This window comes from Larus michahellis, chromosome 12, assembly GCF_964199755.1.
Source record: "Larus michahellis chromosome 12, bLarMic1.1, whole genome shotgun sequence".
In the NCBI taxonomy this organism is placed as follows: Eukaryota; Metazoa; Chordata; class Aves; order Charadriiformes; family Laridae; genus Larus; species Larus michahellis.
In genome coordinates, this window is record NC_133907.1 from 4216584 (window position 1) to 4234344 (window position 17761).

General features: G+C 50.1%; 1 protein-coding gene across 7 annotated transcripts in view; it reads right to left on the reverse strand.

Annotated features, from left to right (window-relative positions):
* Positions 1–2323: 2323 nt before the first annotated feature.
* LOC141750397 (uncharacterized) overlaps positions 2324–17761 on the reverse strand; it is a 47577-nt gene continuing 32139 nt past the window's right edge. The window contains exons 3-11 of one of the 7 annotated variants that reach the window (XM_074605399.1): positions 15209–15318; positions 14652–15063; positions 8891–9071; positions 6911–7098; positions 6751–6810; positions 6213–6557; positions 5404–5479; positions 4835–4921; positions 2324–4074 (exon numbers count right to left, since the gene is read on the reverse strand). In XM_074605399.1, the coding sequence (XP_074461500.1) occupies positions 3627–4074; positions 4835–4921; positions 5404–5479; positions 6213–6557; positions 6751–6810; positions 6911–7085 (1191 nt within the window). In that variant the 5' untranslated portion in view covers positions 7086–7098; positions 8891–9071; positions 14652–15063; positions 15209–15318 and the 3' untranslated portion in view covers positions 2324–3626. Of the gene's footprint in view, positions 4075–4834; positions 4922–5403; positions 5480–6212; positions 6558–6750; positions 6811–6910; positions 7099–7340; positions 7647–8890; positions 9072–9169; positions 9686–14651; positions 15319–17761 lie in introns of those variants that run through there. The other 6 variants (XM_074605400.1, XM_074605405.1, XM_074605403.1 and 3 more) reach the window with 6 other exon arrangements.

Here is a 17761-nt window from a genome sequence, read left to right on the forward strand (position 1 = left end):
ACCCAAGAAGGGATTTAGTTACATTTTAACATTGTTCCTTTAATCGTGCGCACATTTGCGTGTTGTCATTAAACTAACATCACAGTTTCCAGGGGATGCACATGGTGCAGACATCCAGAGGCTTAGAGGTGTGTGTTTCTTATCAGCCAAGAAAAAAATGGGCAAATTAAAATCTCCTTGTGCTGGGTGCTGGAATCTCCCTGGCAGAGTCAAGGAGGTAAAATTGAAATAAATAGGGTTAAACACCAGAGAATTTCCCTCTTGTTTTGGCTGTTTTCTCCCCCCGCGTGAAGTCAGCCATCCCGCCAGCAGCACCTCTGCAACCGGCAATCGCAGAAGCCTCGTGCCGTGGCCCAGCTGAAGCGTAAAAGTTGATAACGCAGCAGGCTGGGAAGGCTCCCGTTTTTCCCTGAAAACCTGTCTTTTGCTGGCAGCACTGCTGCCCGCGAGCCACGCAGCGCTTTCAGCCGGTTCCCATGGAAAGGAGGTGTAACCCTGCGGTGGGTGGCAGCGACCCGTTGCAGCGTTTTGGGGCGCTGGGGGACCAAGGACCCTCAGAACCCTGTAAGGTCCATGCTTCAATCAGGCAAACCACTGAGGACGGCATCGCTGCTGTGGTTCCTGCTGAAAGGAGGGAGGACTGGATGTTTCTGGCCTGTCTTACATTTGCAAAAGTTGACAAGTCCCATTTCTGCTTGCTTTTGAACCTTTTTGAATTTCCTTGAAGACCACCCTGAGTTTTGACCCTAGTTTTCACTGCTCATGTCCTCCTGCACCCAGAGGGCCCAGAAGCTGAACAGGAGCATTGTTTTTAATAAGATGCTGCAGATTCAGCTGAGCGATTCATCTCCACAGAAAGACCTGTCCGGCTTCTCCCAGTAATTCTTTTAAAGTGGGAGGTTAACGCAATTCAGTGGAGCTGCCCTTCATCACTTTGAGAGAGACAGAAGCTTTGAACATCGCCAAGTGAAGTCATTCTGGCACAAACCCTCCTCCTCCTCCTCGATCTTCCCTGACCTCTTCATCCCCGAAGGGATGCCGCATCTCAGCGCTGTGTGATCTTCCCTCTCGAGGCTGATTAGCCGGAGCTGGAGTTCAGGGAGGCGAGAGCATCAGCATCCTCACAGCAACGTTTGATCGTCGGCGTCTGCGAGTGCTCCCAATTAGCCTCGAAACGCTGCCTCCGGTTCACAAATACCTTAAAAACGAAGTTTAACGAAAAGCCGCCCGCGTTGCCTTTCTTCAGCCCTCTCCGCTGTATCAAAGCCTTTGAGAGTAGCTAAGGACAACTTTCATCGCCGAGAATGGCCCGTTTGAGCATCGCCTCGTTAGTGCCATGGCTGTGCTGTGCACGGAGCCGGGGAGCACCCACCAGCCCACGCCACTGACCCCGCTTCCCGGGAACGCTCCCTGAGTATGGGCAAGCGTGTTAGGCTGTGAAGTTTACCTCCGAGGGAGCCACCAAAGGGCTTTTCAGAGCAGCAAGGTCACCCGGCTCATCGGCTTCCAGAGGAGTTGATTAGAGACAACTGGTTTCCAGACGCGTCACTCCCCGCAGCATGTCCGTCCCCTCTGTCTTTTTTCTCCCTCCTTTTGCAGTAATGATCTGCAGCTCATCGGAGGGGGCTCAGCGGGGGAGGACAGCAGCAGCACATATTTTAATAAATAACATTTGTGAGCTCGCTTTCGGGGCTGCAGCTTGGCGAGGGATCTGATGAAGCACCGGGAGGGAAGATTAAGGCGAAAATAAGCGCCCAGGGAAATGGCTTGGACTGAGCCCTGGTCACGCAGGAGGTGATGGTGGTCCCTCACTGGGGTGGGTCTGAGGAACCCGTCCTCTCCTCCCCTCCTGGCTGCGATGTCGCTGGGGAAACGAGAAGCAGAATCTGCAGAGAAGGTGTGCGAAAGCCCCAAGGGCTGATGTCAAAGCAAGGCCCTGCAGAATAAGGCTATTTGCGCCTCTTCAACCATCTCTTTGAGAAGTCATCATTAAAAGCATCTCCTGGGGTGTTTCCCTGAGCAGCGATACCAACCCAAGGTCTTGCCCGCAGCGGGAAGGTGACGCGTTTCTGGCAAGCAGCTGTATTTTAAGGGGTGTTTCTGCATCTGGGGCAGTTCTGCTCAGTTGGAGCATATTTTCAAGGACTGGCTGCATGCCTGGCTCTCAGTGATCCCTGCAGACCCGCTCCAGCTGCTGCTCAAGTCAAAGTCCATACAAACGAGAAATCATCGCTGGCATGTTTGCATAATAGAGCGTTAGGAAAAGCATTTGCACTGGGAAAACAGAAGGAATATCTTTAGTTATTGGCTGCAGCAATTTAGCATGACTGTTAAACACATCCGATGAAAATAGTGCCAAAAATGTTGGCCAGCGTATCTCCCACCAAAATCAAAATGCTTCATAGCATTAACCCTACTTTAATGATTTTGTTTTTCAGCTAGAAAAATGGCAGAGGGGGGAGGAAAATTCTGAAAATAACACATTTCCTTTTTTTTTTTTCTTTCAAAACAGCTCCTTGTTTTTCAATACATTTATTTCGCATTATTATTTTTCATGTAGCCGTGAAGAAATTAAATACTTGAAAACAGAACAAAACATATAAATTAAACCAAATGTTTTGATTAACGCAAAACAACTGACAGTTCCGTTCCTGAATAATTTAAAAATTTAACTTAGAAAACCAATTTCTTGTCTGAGAAGCCTCTTTGAAAGGGAATGTTTGGTATTCTGCAGCACTTCTGTTAGGCCGACTGGTGTCAGCATCTTATTCTTTTAGTGTTAAAACCGCTTTTAATCCACCCAAACTCCAGCTCTGAACTACTTAGGAAAAGACATGTCTTTCTAGCCCTTCTCTATAGCCTCTCACACAGCAAAATCCCTGGTTGTACCTGGAATTTCTTAACTAGGACATTAATACTGTATTTAAATTATAGTGATTGTGTCCATAATATGTCTGATCTTTGAAGGAAAGGTGTAACCACAGTGGGCCATATTTTGCCCGCCATCCCCCACTCCTATGTCATAAAAATGTACAGGATTTCTCCATGGAAATAATCCGGTTTTGAAAGGACGGTCGCTGGGAGCAAAGAGAACAAACATTGTCCCACAGGCTGCAGGGGGCAGCCACAGGCGTGTGGAGAGACGTCGTGTTGGGTGACACCAAAGTCCATCTGCAGCTGGACCCCCCACTTTTTTCAAGGTTACGCTCCCTGCCCCAGAATCAATCTCTATCCCTAACCCACTGCAAGGTGGGACAAAGCTGACTCACTGACCCATACCTGGAAGCAAAGGGAACCTTCAAGCTTTTGCGCATGTCCATCAAAAAGGCCTGGAGATCATTACATGCACCCTGCAGTGAGGTTTGCACCGAGACTGGATGGAAAGGAACTTGTAAAGTGCTAGCAGATGTGCAAAAGCCTAGCCAAGCTGGGCAAACTTCCCGCTCGATTAATGCAGGCAGAGGTTTGGCAGGGAAAGGTTTGTGTTGTTTAGCGTGTGTTCGCTTGGGTTGGCTCCTTGGGGGGAAAACAGCTGAACAGCAGCAAATCGGACTCGTCTTTTTTGGAAGGGCTGCTGAGGTACACCGATGAGCGCGGTAGAAAGAGACACCAAAGTCCATAACGCATCAGAGACATTCTGTCTTAAACTTCTGCCTCAGGGCTTTCTGCACATTTTGTATCTTCTCCGTGATCACTGTGTCACTGAGGTGATCTCCAAACTTCTGTTTCAACAGCACCCTAATGATTTTGATGCAACGTTCATCCATCATGGGCTTCGCCTCTCGGAAAGTATTGCCCCTCCGCCCCGTGATGGAGTGGCTCTGGATGTAGTCAGATGTGAAGAGCTTGTAGAGCAGTGTCTTGCAGGCAGTGCTGATTTTCTGGTCAAACCGGATGGTCTCTTTGAGCTGTTCTTTGGTGTAGCCGTTGAAGAGCTCCACCACCTCGCAGGGCTGTCGGTGGAGCTCCTCCTGGAAGGACAGGGATTCCAGCCTCTGCACCTTCTTCTTCAGAGAGAGGACATCCTGTTGGAGGTCCAACACCATCCTCTCCAGCTGCTCTATCTTCTCTGCCCTGAAAAATTAAACGCAGAGTACAACATGTGTAGAGGCAAGAAGACACCTTGGCCTCACCATTATTGCTAAAGGACGTAGCACCTCCACCCAAGCAGTGATCACAGGCCTCCTGCGAGCAGGGACAGGACAACTTCTCTGCTAGAGTGTCATCCCATCCAGCTACGTCTGGGTGAGGAGCAAGGCAGGAGAGAGGAATGACTTGGTCTGGACTTTTCAGTAGCCCAGAAATGTTCAGAGATTAACCCTCAAACCCCCCTTGTCATGCACGCATGGGGTCTTTGAGGTTCAATTTTCTTTTCTGTTTTAAAGAAAGTCCTGTGAGTCCCAGGAGGCACGTGTTTGTGGTATGAAACAACAGACATGGAGAAACTGACAATGCAAGTACTCTAACACGATTTTTTGGCACCTATTTCTTTGCAGTAAAACCGTCCCTAGCAGCTGCTTCGTCACCGGATACTTGTCATCAAAGTAACAGTCAATAAAGCAAGCAACACACAACCATGTTCAGACATGACAGACGTCATTTTGATTGTTATAGGCAAGACCTTTATGGTTTCTGCAGTGTTTTAGAGCCTTCTTGCATGTCTAACTCCAAGCCCTACAATCAGAAAGAAACACCTGGCTCTGGTTATATAGACATTCAGCAGCTCTTCATTCTAAAATTGCACCATTTTTTCACCCAGCTGAGGTCTCACTGCTCTTTCTTGTGCTGAGGAGGAAAATACAGTTAAGAACAAGTGCCGCCTTCTGCTAATTACCTTTCCATTTCACCAGGACCAAAATTTTTCTGAACTCTCTCAAATTCGTCCGTCTCTTGCAAAGCATCAAGCTTTCGCTCTTCACAGCTGCAAGAAACAAGCAAGCTAAAAAGGCCTGCCACAAGAAACTTCATGTTCATCTTCACATTCATATACATTCCTGATGAGAATTATCTTTAATTCAAAGGTTGGAATTCAAAGTCAATTCCGTTTTCATTTACAGCAGGAATAAAGTGGATTGAGAGGAAATACCAATGGTTCTTTATGTGGACAACCTCCTGTGCGCCCCCCTTTCCATGCAGAGCAAGCCCTGACACACAGATATGGGAAACCTCCCATTTGACCCACCAAGGGATCAGGGCTCCAGAGCACAAGGGACTTAATTCCTCTTCAGTATGTACCCACGCAAAGTCCCATTAGCTTTTGCACTTTGGGTTTAAGTCTACATTAACATCTATTGGAAGTGAGCACCACCAGGGCATGGAAATGGAGCGGACACACCCCACGCTATGAAACGAATGTATATGGTGTGAAACATTCCGCATCCGCACTGTTCTCCCAAGTGTTACCTGTTCAGACAGATGCGTTGCTGGCATTGGGACAAGATGCCATCTGACTTCCTCTTCATCGCCAGGGCAACATAATCTACAGGCAGGGATGGGAGACAAGCTGAACAAACCAGCTATCGAAAAGGTCCTGAATGCCTTTGTCTCCAGAACAGATTATCTCAGCACCTCTGCTAGATTGCATGGCAACACGTTACTCGCTTTGCACAAACAGGATGATCCAGGCGTGCTTTCCAGGATTGAACGGTAGGGATTTTGCTATTAGAAAAAGGTGGTATCTCGGGGGATCCTTCTGTTCCCATCACAAAAAGACACAGTGGGCAAGGCAAGCAGAGCCAATGTGTCTCTGGTGCTGCCGTTAATCATCAGGTAGATGACGCACTAGTGTATTTTCATAAGTGCATTTAATGTACGTAGTAGTGGCTGGAAAAGCAGGGAAATAGGCAAATATGAGAAGGTTTGGCTGAGACACAAGGCTTTGGGGTATTTCAGTTATTCAGGCAGGCTGGATTGGGTTTTGGCTTGTGAGGAAAGAACTGCTAGCCCAGGAAAAAGAGTTGGTGCCTGGTAGAGCAGACACCACATGCTATCACTCAGGCTCCTCCCTTTAGACAGCCCTCCTGGAGATCTCCCAGGTGGAAAGGAACAGAAAATTTCATCTCTAACCTTTGTAGCCCTGAGAGAAAGCACACACAGCCCTGGAGCAAAGCAGAGGTCTCCTGACAGCTTCGAAGGTCCCCATCCCAACCTGCCATTCAGGATGAGGCAGGAGAAAGCTAAAAGCCAATGTCCAAATTTACAGCCACTCTTACCTCTAGTTGCTGGACCAGCCCTGTCCTCTTCACCCTGGGAAGTCCCCGGCATGGCCATGGTGACAAACGTGGATGGGGGTGTGAAGGCGCTGGCTGGATGGGGGGGCCCCGTCAGCGAGCGCGGGCTTCCAGCCGCGTTGCCCAGGGCACGTCTGTCCTTGATGATGGAGGAGCTGCCAGCGTCACGGGGCAGGCTGGCCTCGGCTGCCCTCAGCAGCGGCTTGGCAGGGTAAGTCCTGTCACCGTGGTATTTCCTAGATGCATTCCCCGGGGCCCATTTTGGGAAGGTTTTCCTGGATTTTTTTGGCTGGGGTGGCATCATGCTGTGCACGGCTGGTTCTTCTTCTGGAAGCAAGGTGGATACTCAAGATGTGCAACGGGGTACCAGTGTTGCGTATCTCCCACCTCCCGCTCAGGGCTTTGTACCCTGATTGTAGGGCTGTGAAATTTATGCCGGGACTACAATGCTCTCAGCATCCTCCCACCCCAAAATCCCAACGGAGGTAGAAAGGTGCAATCTTCAAAAGACCTTACTCACTTAACTTCTCCAGGAGCTGTCTGTCTTCCAGCAGCTTCTTCTCTAAAATATCTTTATGCTCTGTAGGAAAAGAGGACTTTTCAGCACCAGACCCGTTCTCTAAAGGTCGCTCCTGAGCAGCCCCAAGTTACAAAGCCCAAGACAGAGGGGTGTCACTCACCGCTTATGCCTTCCACCATCCCCCAGTAGAGCCCGCTGAAGCCAGGACAGCGGGCCAGCACCTGCTCGCCCACCACGTAGAGGTGGAAAGGCTTGCGGGGCTCCTTGATGTTCTCGATGTTGATCACCCGGCTGCCGTCGGGCCAGCTGATGAGGACGTAGAGCTTGGCCGACATCGGGGCTGCCCACCTGGTGCAGGGGGAGCAGGAGGGGAGCGTCACAGCACGGCTTTGCGCTCTCCCATGGCTGGGAGGATTAGCAAATGATGCTCTACCTGAGGCAGTGCAGCCTGCAGATATAAAATACTTGTCCCTGCATCTTTCCTGCCAGTTAATTCTCTTTTCCTACTCCTACCCTTCTGTGCTTGTCTCATCCTAAACCCCTTCCCTCGGAGGTTGTCCTGGGACTGACCTGGGCACAGGTCCATGTACCTTTGGTGTACTCTGGCTTAATTTGAAGAGGAACTGCAGTTCCAGCCGTGACACGTGTCACCTGGGGTCGGGCAGGACCAGCTCTCTCACAGGATGCGTGGAGCAGACACCGAATAAGCCACGGAGCAGAGACAGGCTGGTTCCTCTGCCCGTGTGATCCAGCCCAGCTCAATTGACTTCAGTGGGTCTACAACAATTTGCTTCAGCGCAGGATCGTATCTGTACGATATCAAGACAGTACAGAGAAGAGAATCGAAGAGACCCAGGTGTATTCCAGGAAATGATCATTCCTTTGCCTGTACAGTTATTTTCTCCAGTAAATGACAAAGTGCTTTGATAAGGAAGGCAGCAAATCACCTCTGTTTCACACGTGGGGAAACTGAGGCACAGTGAACTGCACAACTAAGGCAGCCAAGCATCAAAGCTGCAAGGAGCTCCTCTCCTGGGTTCTGGGTATGCCCACTGGCGTGCCCTGTTTCTGCCCTGAGAGCTGCAGGCTCAAATCGCTGGAGAAATGGGAGGGCTCAGCAATCAGACCCCAGCCAGGCTAGTGGTGGCTTTCAACACCTCCTGAGCCACAGGGGCAGCTGAGAAGCCAAGGGCTGCTGGGCTCAAGGAGGGTTTCTTGCCTGGTTTCAACCAACACATGGATGGGGACAAAACCAGGCAGAGACCACCTTCCAGAGCTCCTAAGGGCCCTGGCAGAGCATCCCCCCAGACCATCCTGCAGCAGGATTATGGCAGAAGGGTTTTGGGAACTGGGGCTGAGCCCTTGTGCTGGGCAACGTGTGGAGAACTACCACGGTGCCCAGATCCCATGGGACAGAGCTGGGGCCAGGAGAGGAGAGGCAGAACAGGGACAAGCTGCCAGGAAAGGCAGCTACAACCCAGTTTACCGCAGTCTCTTGTTTAGCCTCCACACCCCCATTAAAGTCAAGCCTGGTTTTGGTTCCTCTCTCTTGGGAGGTTCAGTTCACCCTGGAGAACTTTCTCCTTTCTCCTTCCCCCACTCCACCACCATCAGCTACAGCAACGCTCCCTGCAGAACCGTAACTTTCCCCAGACCCGCTGGCACGGACCCGCACCTGCATCTGCTCGCTCCAATCCTTTTCTCTCGGCCGAGACACACTCTGGGGTTTATTTTTAATAAGGAAGCACCACATACAAATTAACTGTGTGGCAACTGCCTGGCTCCCCGCGTCCCCGTCCCTGCACCCAGCCCTCCCTGAGCCCGGGGAAGGTGACAGAGCAAGGAACCGGGGTAAATGCAGAGCTGAGACCTCTCCCTCCCCGAAACGCAGCACCGTTTCAAAGCGCTCCCTATTCCAAACGGCCCCAAAAAGCTCTCTAGAGGGTTTTTGCTTTCTTTAACATTTAAAGGAAAAACGCTGATGTTCAGAGCTGCTGCTGCTCCCTCCTGCCCCACTTACCAGTGGCTCATTTACCTTAATGAATGCAACAAAACTACACAGATGCACAAACACAGAGAGAGAGAGAGAAAGAGAGAGAAAGATATCGCAACCCTGATAGCAATAGAGCTCGGTCCTTGCCTGGTTAGCACTGCTCCAGGTGTTGAGTCTCGCAAAATGTCTCCTGTTTCTCCAGGTCCCAGCTGCCTGCTCCAGCAGAGGAGGCGACCGGCCACTTCTTTGCCTTGGGCTTGTCCCTTCACCACAGTTCCTTCTCAGGTCTCCTTTGTCTGGCTTAGAGAGCTCCCACCTGCCGTCCCCACTGCAAAGGAAGGAAAAAAAAAAAAAAAAAGACCTTTTGCTTTCTTTTTCCTGGTTGTTTTGTCTCAGCATTATTATTCCTGTTATTTTTCCATATACCTATATTACGTTTTTTCCCCCCTTAGCTGGTTTCAGGTCTGTTTCTTACAGGGAGGGAGAGCAGAAGAGAAGAGAAAAAGCCTTGGGTTTTTTGGAGCATGAATAAACCTTGCATTTCCATGAGTTATTCATGAATAATTCATGAAAATGCATGATTAATTCAGGTTCATGAATTATTCAGGAATAATTCTCGAACATTCCTGGTTAATTCATGCTCACACAGTGAGTGAGTCAGGCTCTAGGGCTTGGTGAATTCCTTTCTCCCCGAGACAGGAGAAGAGAGGCTCGGAGCCGGCTGCATTGTGCGCTTCCCATTTGCTGCGTCTTAGAAGAAAACACATTTTGGGCCCTTTTTTGAAAGAAGGACTTGAAGAAGAGAATTGAAACGCCTGCAGCCTTCTGGCCATGGAGGAATAACTCAGCACCGAAAGAAAGACAGACAGAAAGAGATTGCACTTGCTCTCGGAGGGAAGCCCGGCAGCAAGTTTTACTCCCTTTCAAAGCATCTTTCAAACTGAACATGCGTTTCTTTCTCCCCCCACCTCCAGATCTCTCCCTGGTTAAGATACATCTCAGCTGCTTCCTTTTTTAACCTGCTGTGTAACAAAAAGGGCCGTACGCACTGGCCTCTGCTTGAGGAATCAAAGGGACTTCCCATGCCAGGTGCCCATCTGTGCCCGCATGTGCACAGCGGCCACGCACGGCTCCTTGACACAGCGTCCCACGCAAGCACCAGTGGTGGCAACCAGCTCAGCAGGTCACTGCTGACCCCAGGGCAGACATCAAGCTGGCCACGCAGAGCTCTGCTTTCACGGAATCACGGAATCTTCAGAGTTGGAAGGGACCTCTAGAGATCATCTAGTCCAACTCCCCTGCTAGAGCAGGATTGCCTAAACCACATCCCTCAGGGCTGCATCCAGGCGGGTCTTGAAAATCTCCAGAGAAGGGGACTCCACACCCTCCCTGGGCAGCCTGTTCCAGTGCTCTGTCACCCTCACTGTAAAGAAGTTTTTCCGTGTATTTGAACGGAACTTCCTATGTTCTAGCTTGTGCCCATTGCCCCTTGTCCTGTCGCTGGGAACCATTGAAAAGAGCCTGGCTCCGTCCTCCTTAAACCCACCCTTTAGATACTTGTAAACATTAATCAGGTCCCCCCTCAACCTTCTCTTCTCCAGGCTAAAGAGTCCCAGCTCTTTCAGCCTTTCCTCATAAGGGAGGTGCTCCAGTCCCATAATCATCTTGGTTGCCCTATGCTGGACTCGCTCCAGTAGTTCCCTGTCCCTCTTGAACTGGGGAGCCCAAAACTGGACACAGTACTCCAGTTGTGGCCTCACCAGTGCAGAGTAGAGGGGGAGAATGACCTCCCTCGACCTACTGGCCACAGTCTTCCCTATGCAGCCCAGGATGCCATTGGCCTTCTTGGCGATAAGGGCACACTGCTGGCTCATGGATAATTTGCTGTCTACCAGGACCCCCAGGTCCTTCTCCTCAGAGCTGCTTCCCAGCACGTCCGCCCCTAACATATACTGGTGTTTGGCATTCTTCCTTCCCAGGTGCAGGACCCTACACTTGCTTTTGTTGAACCTCATTAGGTTCTTCTCTGCCCAGCTCTCCAGCCTGTCCAGGTCACGCTGGATGGCAGCACGGCCCTCTGGAGTGTCGGCCACCCCTCCCAGCTTGGTATCATCAGCAAACTTGCTGAGGATACACTCTGTCCCCTCATCTAGGTCATTAATGAATATATTGAACAAAATTGGTCCAAGTATTGACCCCTGAGGGACACCACACGTTACAGGCCTCCAACTGGACTCTGTGCCGCTGATCACAACCCTCTGGGTTCTGTCACTCAGCCAGCTCTCAATCCACCTCACTGTTACCTCGTCTAGCCCATACTTCCTCAGCTTCCTAATGAGGATGTTATGGGAGACAGTGTCAAAAGCCTTGCTAAGGTCAAGGTAGATAGCTGGTTTGGTGTTTCTCCAAAAAACGTCACTGCTGCAACACCCGGGGTTTGCTAACGCAGGGCTTTTTATCGCTGGCAGATGCAGGATCACCACACACGCGGTCAGGCAGGGGCACTTGGGTACCCCCACGCTGGGGTGGTCTCAGGGGTGGCGGTGGGCAGTCAGTGGCACAGGCATTGCTTGCGGCTAGGGACGGAGCCACGAGGCCAGCCAATTTGTTTTGCTGGGATGCTCGTGAGCAAAACAAGGTTTTGCAGTAGGGCCTCTGCCGTGGGGATGCTGAGCTCTGCAGGACATCGAGACCTGTGCTTCGAAAGACCCCATGCCTCTGGAGAGACATCACCACGCTCTATCCCAGCTCAGTGTCCAGCCTTGCAGGTCACACACCCCATTTCAGTTGTTAGTCCCCAGCTCCTCAGAGAAACACGGCAGTGGCACTAATCTGGCCCTGGGGAAAGGTCTTCTGGTTGATCTGGCAGCTAAGAGAGGCCATAGTTAGTGTTGGAAACCATCATCAGCGCTTTGATCCTGACCAGGGCCACCACCATCACCACGCTGCTGCCTCCCAACAGGAGAAGTCTGGGTAGGTCCTCAGCTCAAGGTGGTCTCTGGTCCTGCAGTCAGCACCCACCTTGGCACATCAGGACGTGGCCATTAGCAATTGGGTATTTCAATCGACAGGAGAGAGCCACCACAGCAACCCCAAATCCCGCAGGTCAGCAGTGGTTCAATTTGCACAGATTTTTAATTCCTTGAGCTTCCAGCTCTCAGAAAACAAATTTTAAAATCCTCCCAGGCCACATCTTCAGCTAAAATGGAAGACACCAGCTTTGTCAGAGTCCACAGTGAAGAAAAGGTCCCACGTGTCATCCAGCCTGCTGTGGTCCAGGCTGGACACCAGCAGGCAAAGGTGCAGGGGGTTGGGGCCATCTGCAGACAAGCTGCCTGCCCCCCCAGACACCCTCCCCCAGGCACTGCGTGAGAGGGACACACAGCAAGGGAGCGGATCCAAACAGCACCTTCTGCTTTATCTCAGCCAAAAGCAGCTCCGGAGGTTGTTGGAAGAGAGAGAGACTTCAGATGTTGAGTGAGATATTCGAGAAGAACGTCGATTAGATTCACAGGGTAAGAAAATCTCTGTACCCTCGATTCACAAGATCTGCAGCTCACAGAACGCGTCTGTCAGCCCAGGCAAAGCCAGATGTTAAATAGGGATCTAGCTGAGATAAAGTCTCACCGCAGATACGAGTATAAAAGAAGCGGTGTCTGAATTCTCTGTGGTTTTGAATAACGTTGCTGAAGAAGGAGAACTGCATCGGAAGAAGAAATGGAAAAGCAATGATGAGAGGAAAAATAATAGAGATACATGACAATGGAGATGAGATTGGATTCCGGTTTTATGCAGGAGCTGGTCCAAATAAAATCTGCTTGCAAAGCGGGCTTGCTTAAGCCAGCTTTGTTTGCTTTCCTTTGAAGAACCAACAACACGCAAAGCATAACAGATGAGTAGCGCTGGGGGCAGGAGCGCAAACCACAGGAGAGGAAAGACGGCAGTGACCACAAGAGGAAGACAAATTGTGGTCTCATCAAACAACAGAAAAGTCAAGTGTCCATGTATAAATATACAGTGTTTGTGTTGAATTATTCTGGGAAAATGCCAGCCTCAAGTGAATCCCAAGTGTTTGACTTCATGAAAATTAGCAAGTCCTGATGAGATCTCCCTCCCCGGGTTTGAATGCGAAATCCCTCGCCAGATGCCTCGGTGCAGGCTGTTCGTGGAGTCACTGCTTTCAGGAACCTCTCTTTCTGCGTTTCCGGATTCTTTGAAAACAAATCCCGTACCGTGTCCCCCAGTGCCAGCCCACATTTCACCCTCCGAGCTGCACTTGCTGAGATTTCGATTTCAGCTGCGACTGGAACAATACCTTCTTTGTAACCTTATCTAGAGACACGCTAGAGGAACCGTGTCCAGCATCTGTTCGAATGCTGCCCTGCCTTTATCAGGACAATCATAATTGGTGTTTGAAGGGATTTAGAGAGCAAACACAGGTGGTTTAAATCTCCCTTTGCATTTTACCTCTGCAATGTTACTCTTCCTTTAGCTGCTAAACGCAGCCCAGGCCTGCGCTTCACCATGTCAGAACGCGACCGTAGTTCAATAATTGAGGGAAGAGAGCTTTATTGCTCATTAATTTTTATTGCCACGACGAAATGACGTGGGAACCATCAAGCGCTGTGGTTTGGTGGGAGCAGACCCAAGACCAGCCCCGCATCCCTCCCATGCTGCCGGGAGAGGGCTGGGAGCTGGGCAGGGCGAGGAGGGATCAGCACGGCCAGGCTACGTGGCCAAGCCACAAGAAGGACACAGAGACCCAGGCACCGAGCGATGTCCCTTGTCACCAGTCCCATCAGGGGTGGCAGGTTGGGCTGATGGAGTCATTCGGATGGATCTGGGTCAGGGTTTTGCGGCCGGCCGCGACAAACGCTGTAGCATCAGTCACCGCCCGTACCAGAGAGCGACCACCTGGTGGCATTTTGCATTTTTAATGAAACAGGCACAAGTTCCATCTCTGCCTACGAGACAAGGAACAGTGAAGTACAGATCCAGGCTAATGAGGCTGGAATTAACTGCATTTTAACTTAAGGCTTGTCTCTTTCCTACCAAGCTAGAAATAAGCTAAATTACTCAGAAATGGGGAGCAAAGCAACAACCCCAGGTCAGCAGCCAACTAGACTGGGAAATGTAAGTCCTCCTTACCGCCCACTTTACTAAATGCTTCCCTAGACGGGAGCATTCCCGTATTATTCCTCCTGTGGCAGAGGCCATAAAAAGATGAGGAAATCAAAGACCAAATGCACAAGGAGAGTTTCCCAGGGCCGCGGCGGCTGCCTGTGCTCCCGCGCTCCACGGGCCCAGCAAGGCTTCGCATTTACCAAAATGCAAGCTATTATTCCTTCTCTTTTATTGCCTTGAATTCATCGAGAGATCTTTTGGGAGGCTAAGGTGCTTTATTTCTCTGCAGAAAAGCGTTTTCCCCTTTGTAATCCCGTTTCAGAAAAAAAAAAAAAAAACACTTTCTTTTCACCTGTTCAGCTTCCCACCGTTTTGCAAAGCCTTTTTCCTGAGCTGCCTGTATTTATTTGACCTTTGCGCTCTACAACATCGGTTTCCTTATCTGCTTGGATGGCCGGTTTCTCGGGTTTCTTTTATGAGCTTGTCAGCGAGATAGCGTAAGCACAGATAGCAAAGAAAGAGGGGGAAAAGGAAAAAATCACCAAAAAAATGGAAGGAACTTGAGGGAGGCTTGAACCATAAAACACGATGAGAGTTTTTAAGTTTCCCCAGACCTTTTTCTGATGCTTTCAAGCATTTATTTTTAGCCTCCTTTTTAGTATTCACAGGGACATGAAGCAAGAACTAACCAAACTAAAGGTGCACCAGAAACCGGAGAATAGATCAATCTTGTGAAACTGAAAAGGAGGAAATTATTCTGCATTGAAATGAAAGCTGTAGATACCTGGATGATACAAACCGGCTCAACTTCAGTTATCTGAGCAGCTCCCGAGGGGGTGGCAGGACTGACCGCATTTTTTAAATTAGGCGCGTGGCTGCTGAGTCACAAAACCAGGGCCAAAAAACAGAAAAAGTCTCAAAATTTCATATATTCATATATAATTTCACTGAAAGCTATAGAGGCCTTCCCGATGTACAGGTCAGAGTCAATAAAAAGAACAAAACCCCGCGCGTGTTTCTTAGGTTCAGGTTTCCAGAGTGCAATGGTGAAGGAGCAGGAAGGAGAAAACATCCCAGCGCATCATCTCGCAAGGGGAGGAAATAACACAGCGAGAAAGGGCTGATGGGGGAAATTCATCTCACCACCTCTTGGCATCACAATCCCCGGGGACTCGTCACCCTTTTCTCCACCATTCCTGGATGGAAAGACGCTGCAGGGACAGGAGGCCCGTGCTTGGGAGCACCAAGTCCAAGCGCTCAGCCTCCGTGGAGCCGGCACCGTGCTGGCAGCTGCTGCCTGCGCATCTTCTGAGTCATCGTCGTCCCCCCCCCCACCGTTACCTTGGCGAATGTAGTCGCGGGTACCGTTAGAGGAGCTCCAACACCAAGAGAACATGCTGTTTCGTGTTCCTCCACCGGCACAATTCTGATTGCAGAATCTCAACCTGCCACTAATTAATGAAATATAATCAGGAGAGCGTTGGCGGTTGCGGAAGGGACTCACCGGGTGGCACAAGCTGCGTGAGCACCCATGAGCGTGGGCAGGGGGCTGCCTCCAGCCCCCTACACAGCATCCCTGAGTAATTGACCACTTGCCTTCAAGCACTGCTTGGTTGGGGTTCCCCTCCTGCCCCCCGCCATTTCCTCCTCTTTCTGGCAGAAAACACAAAGAACAGTTCTTTGCATTGAGAGGGGATGGGGTCTGGGCTGATTTTTGATGAGAAGCTCTGCCAGGTGGGACCGAGGTGCCATAGGGGACCTCCTCCCCCTCTCCACGGCGTCCCCAGGTGCAGCACCCTGCATCAGAGCTTCTGCAGCAGCACCCGCTCCTCTGCCAAAACACATGAAATCCTCCACTTTCGCTTTACATAACCACAGCCACTAATTATTCCCTTGCGGGGCCCTTGGTGCTGCTGAATAATTCACCAGATTCCCAATACCTGTCACAGCTTTGAAGGAAAGGGGACTGAGCCCTCGCAGGCACCGGTGCGTCCTGAAAACCACATTGGTGCCACCACACAGGCAGTAAGCGTGTGGCAGGATGGCCTCATCAAGGACACCGTCCACAGGGATGCAAAGGGAACAGAGAACCCTATCAAAAAGCCTTGTAACGACATGCTGGAAAATCAGGCAGAGAAATTGTCCTTGACCGGCCATCTCCCTGGGCCCTGCTTCGTGGGGCTGGCATCAGCAAATGGGCTCCTGCGTGAATAGATCTGACAAAATCCGTAGCGATGTAAGGGACTCCCACCCCAGCCTTGCCTACTCGGTGACATTATTTTGGTACCCGACTACTTAAAAGGTGCAAGCATATTCTCTCTAATTTGCTAAATTGACAAATTGACTTCTCTCAGGAGACAACCTCGTCTCCACCTTCACCCTTTTCAGCCTTCTACACTCAGTTCATAACATAAAAAGGTTTTTCCTTAATTTCTTCTCCAGGAAAGAAGGAATTGATCTTTTATTTGCAGCAGTTTAAATTGACATGTTGAGTGCAAAAAATCCACTGCTCATCACATCAAAGGCTGAGGCACCAGTGCCAATTACTCCAGTAGTGGAGGTCTTCTCAGGGATGAGTGGATTAGTACAAAGGGAAGCACGGGTGGCAGAGATGAAGTGACAGGACTGAAATGGATGTGTCCTCTCACTAGAGGCGTGCATCAGCGCAAGGAGGCGGAGGAAGAAGCAGAAGCTGAGAAGACAGCGCCACTTTAAGTTAGCATAGCCACTGTGCAGGGCCAGACAAAACACGACACATTTCTCACCTTGTTGATGGATACAACTCAATCCACTTGTCCATCTGTGGAAGTGTGGTGTGGAGTCTAATCCTCCCTCACCTGGTAAATGACACAGCTGACCTGAACTCCGCCTGGAAGCCTCTGCATTGACTTCATGGAGTTGTATAAGATGTGACTCGTGTGTTTGCAACGAGCACAGCATCAACATAGCCACCCTAGCACCACCGTAGCCTCCGGTAGCCAGTGGCAGGGGAAGGCTTGACTCTTCATCCTTGCTACTCCAGGTATTTGTTCTAGTAAAGCGCACTCTGCTCTGTAGACCAAAGAAGTAGAGATGTAGGTTTTTCTGTGCCCCAACAAATCAGGAGCCGATTCATCCCAAGGCTCTACCGCTCATGACCATCAGCTCTGCGCAGAGCAGGCAGGAAACCGGTCACTATTTGCATAGCCCATGGTTTTTGGGGTGGGAATTATGAACCACCATCAAGCTTTGAGTATTTTCCAGTGCTAATTGCATCACATAGTCCCATCCAAATTTGGGGTTTGGGCCAATCCAACACTAGGGTTTGGGAGTGTCCGTCGGTGTTTAGTTTAATGGGGTCTCATCAGCCTGGGGTGGGGGCTCACGGCCTCCCTCCAACCTACGGCACATTAAAAAACGTACTGAGGTCACTATGGAAAATCCTGTGCTAAGCCTTCATTTTTAAACTCCCTGCATTTATAATTCTGAAATTTATAATTCTGATTGTGAAAGGTTATTTAGGAAGACCAGCTTGATCAAAAGCAGGACATTTTTGTGGAGTTTTGTAAAAACGGGGTTTTTTTGAAGGTTCAGGATGGAGAGATTTTCACTGAACACATTGCCGTTCTCACCGTTTTTTCAGCATCCTGTTTTGAAGTTTCCACTTTTATCTTCTGCCAACTTTTACCTGCCCAGAGTAACTCATTTTGCTGGCAGCTGTCGTCTCCATGTACCATTGGCTGAGCACCAAGCTGCAAGAAGACTCAGGTGCTGGCTAAGGAAAAGCACACTTCTTGCTTTTTTGGGGACCAGGGAAGTTCTTGCTTGCTCAGTTGGGGAAGTGAGATCCTTTGCTTCTCAAACATACTCCATATGGCATCGCCGATGTATTTTTGACTCAAAGAAATCTGCTTT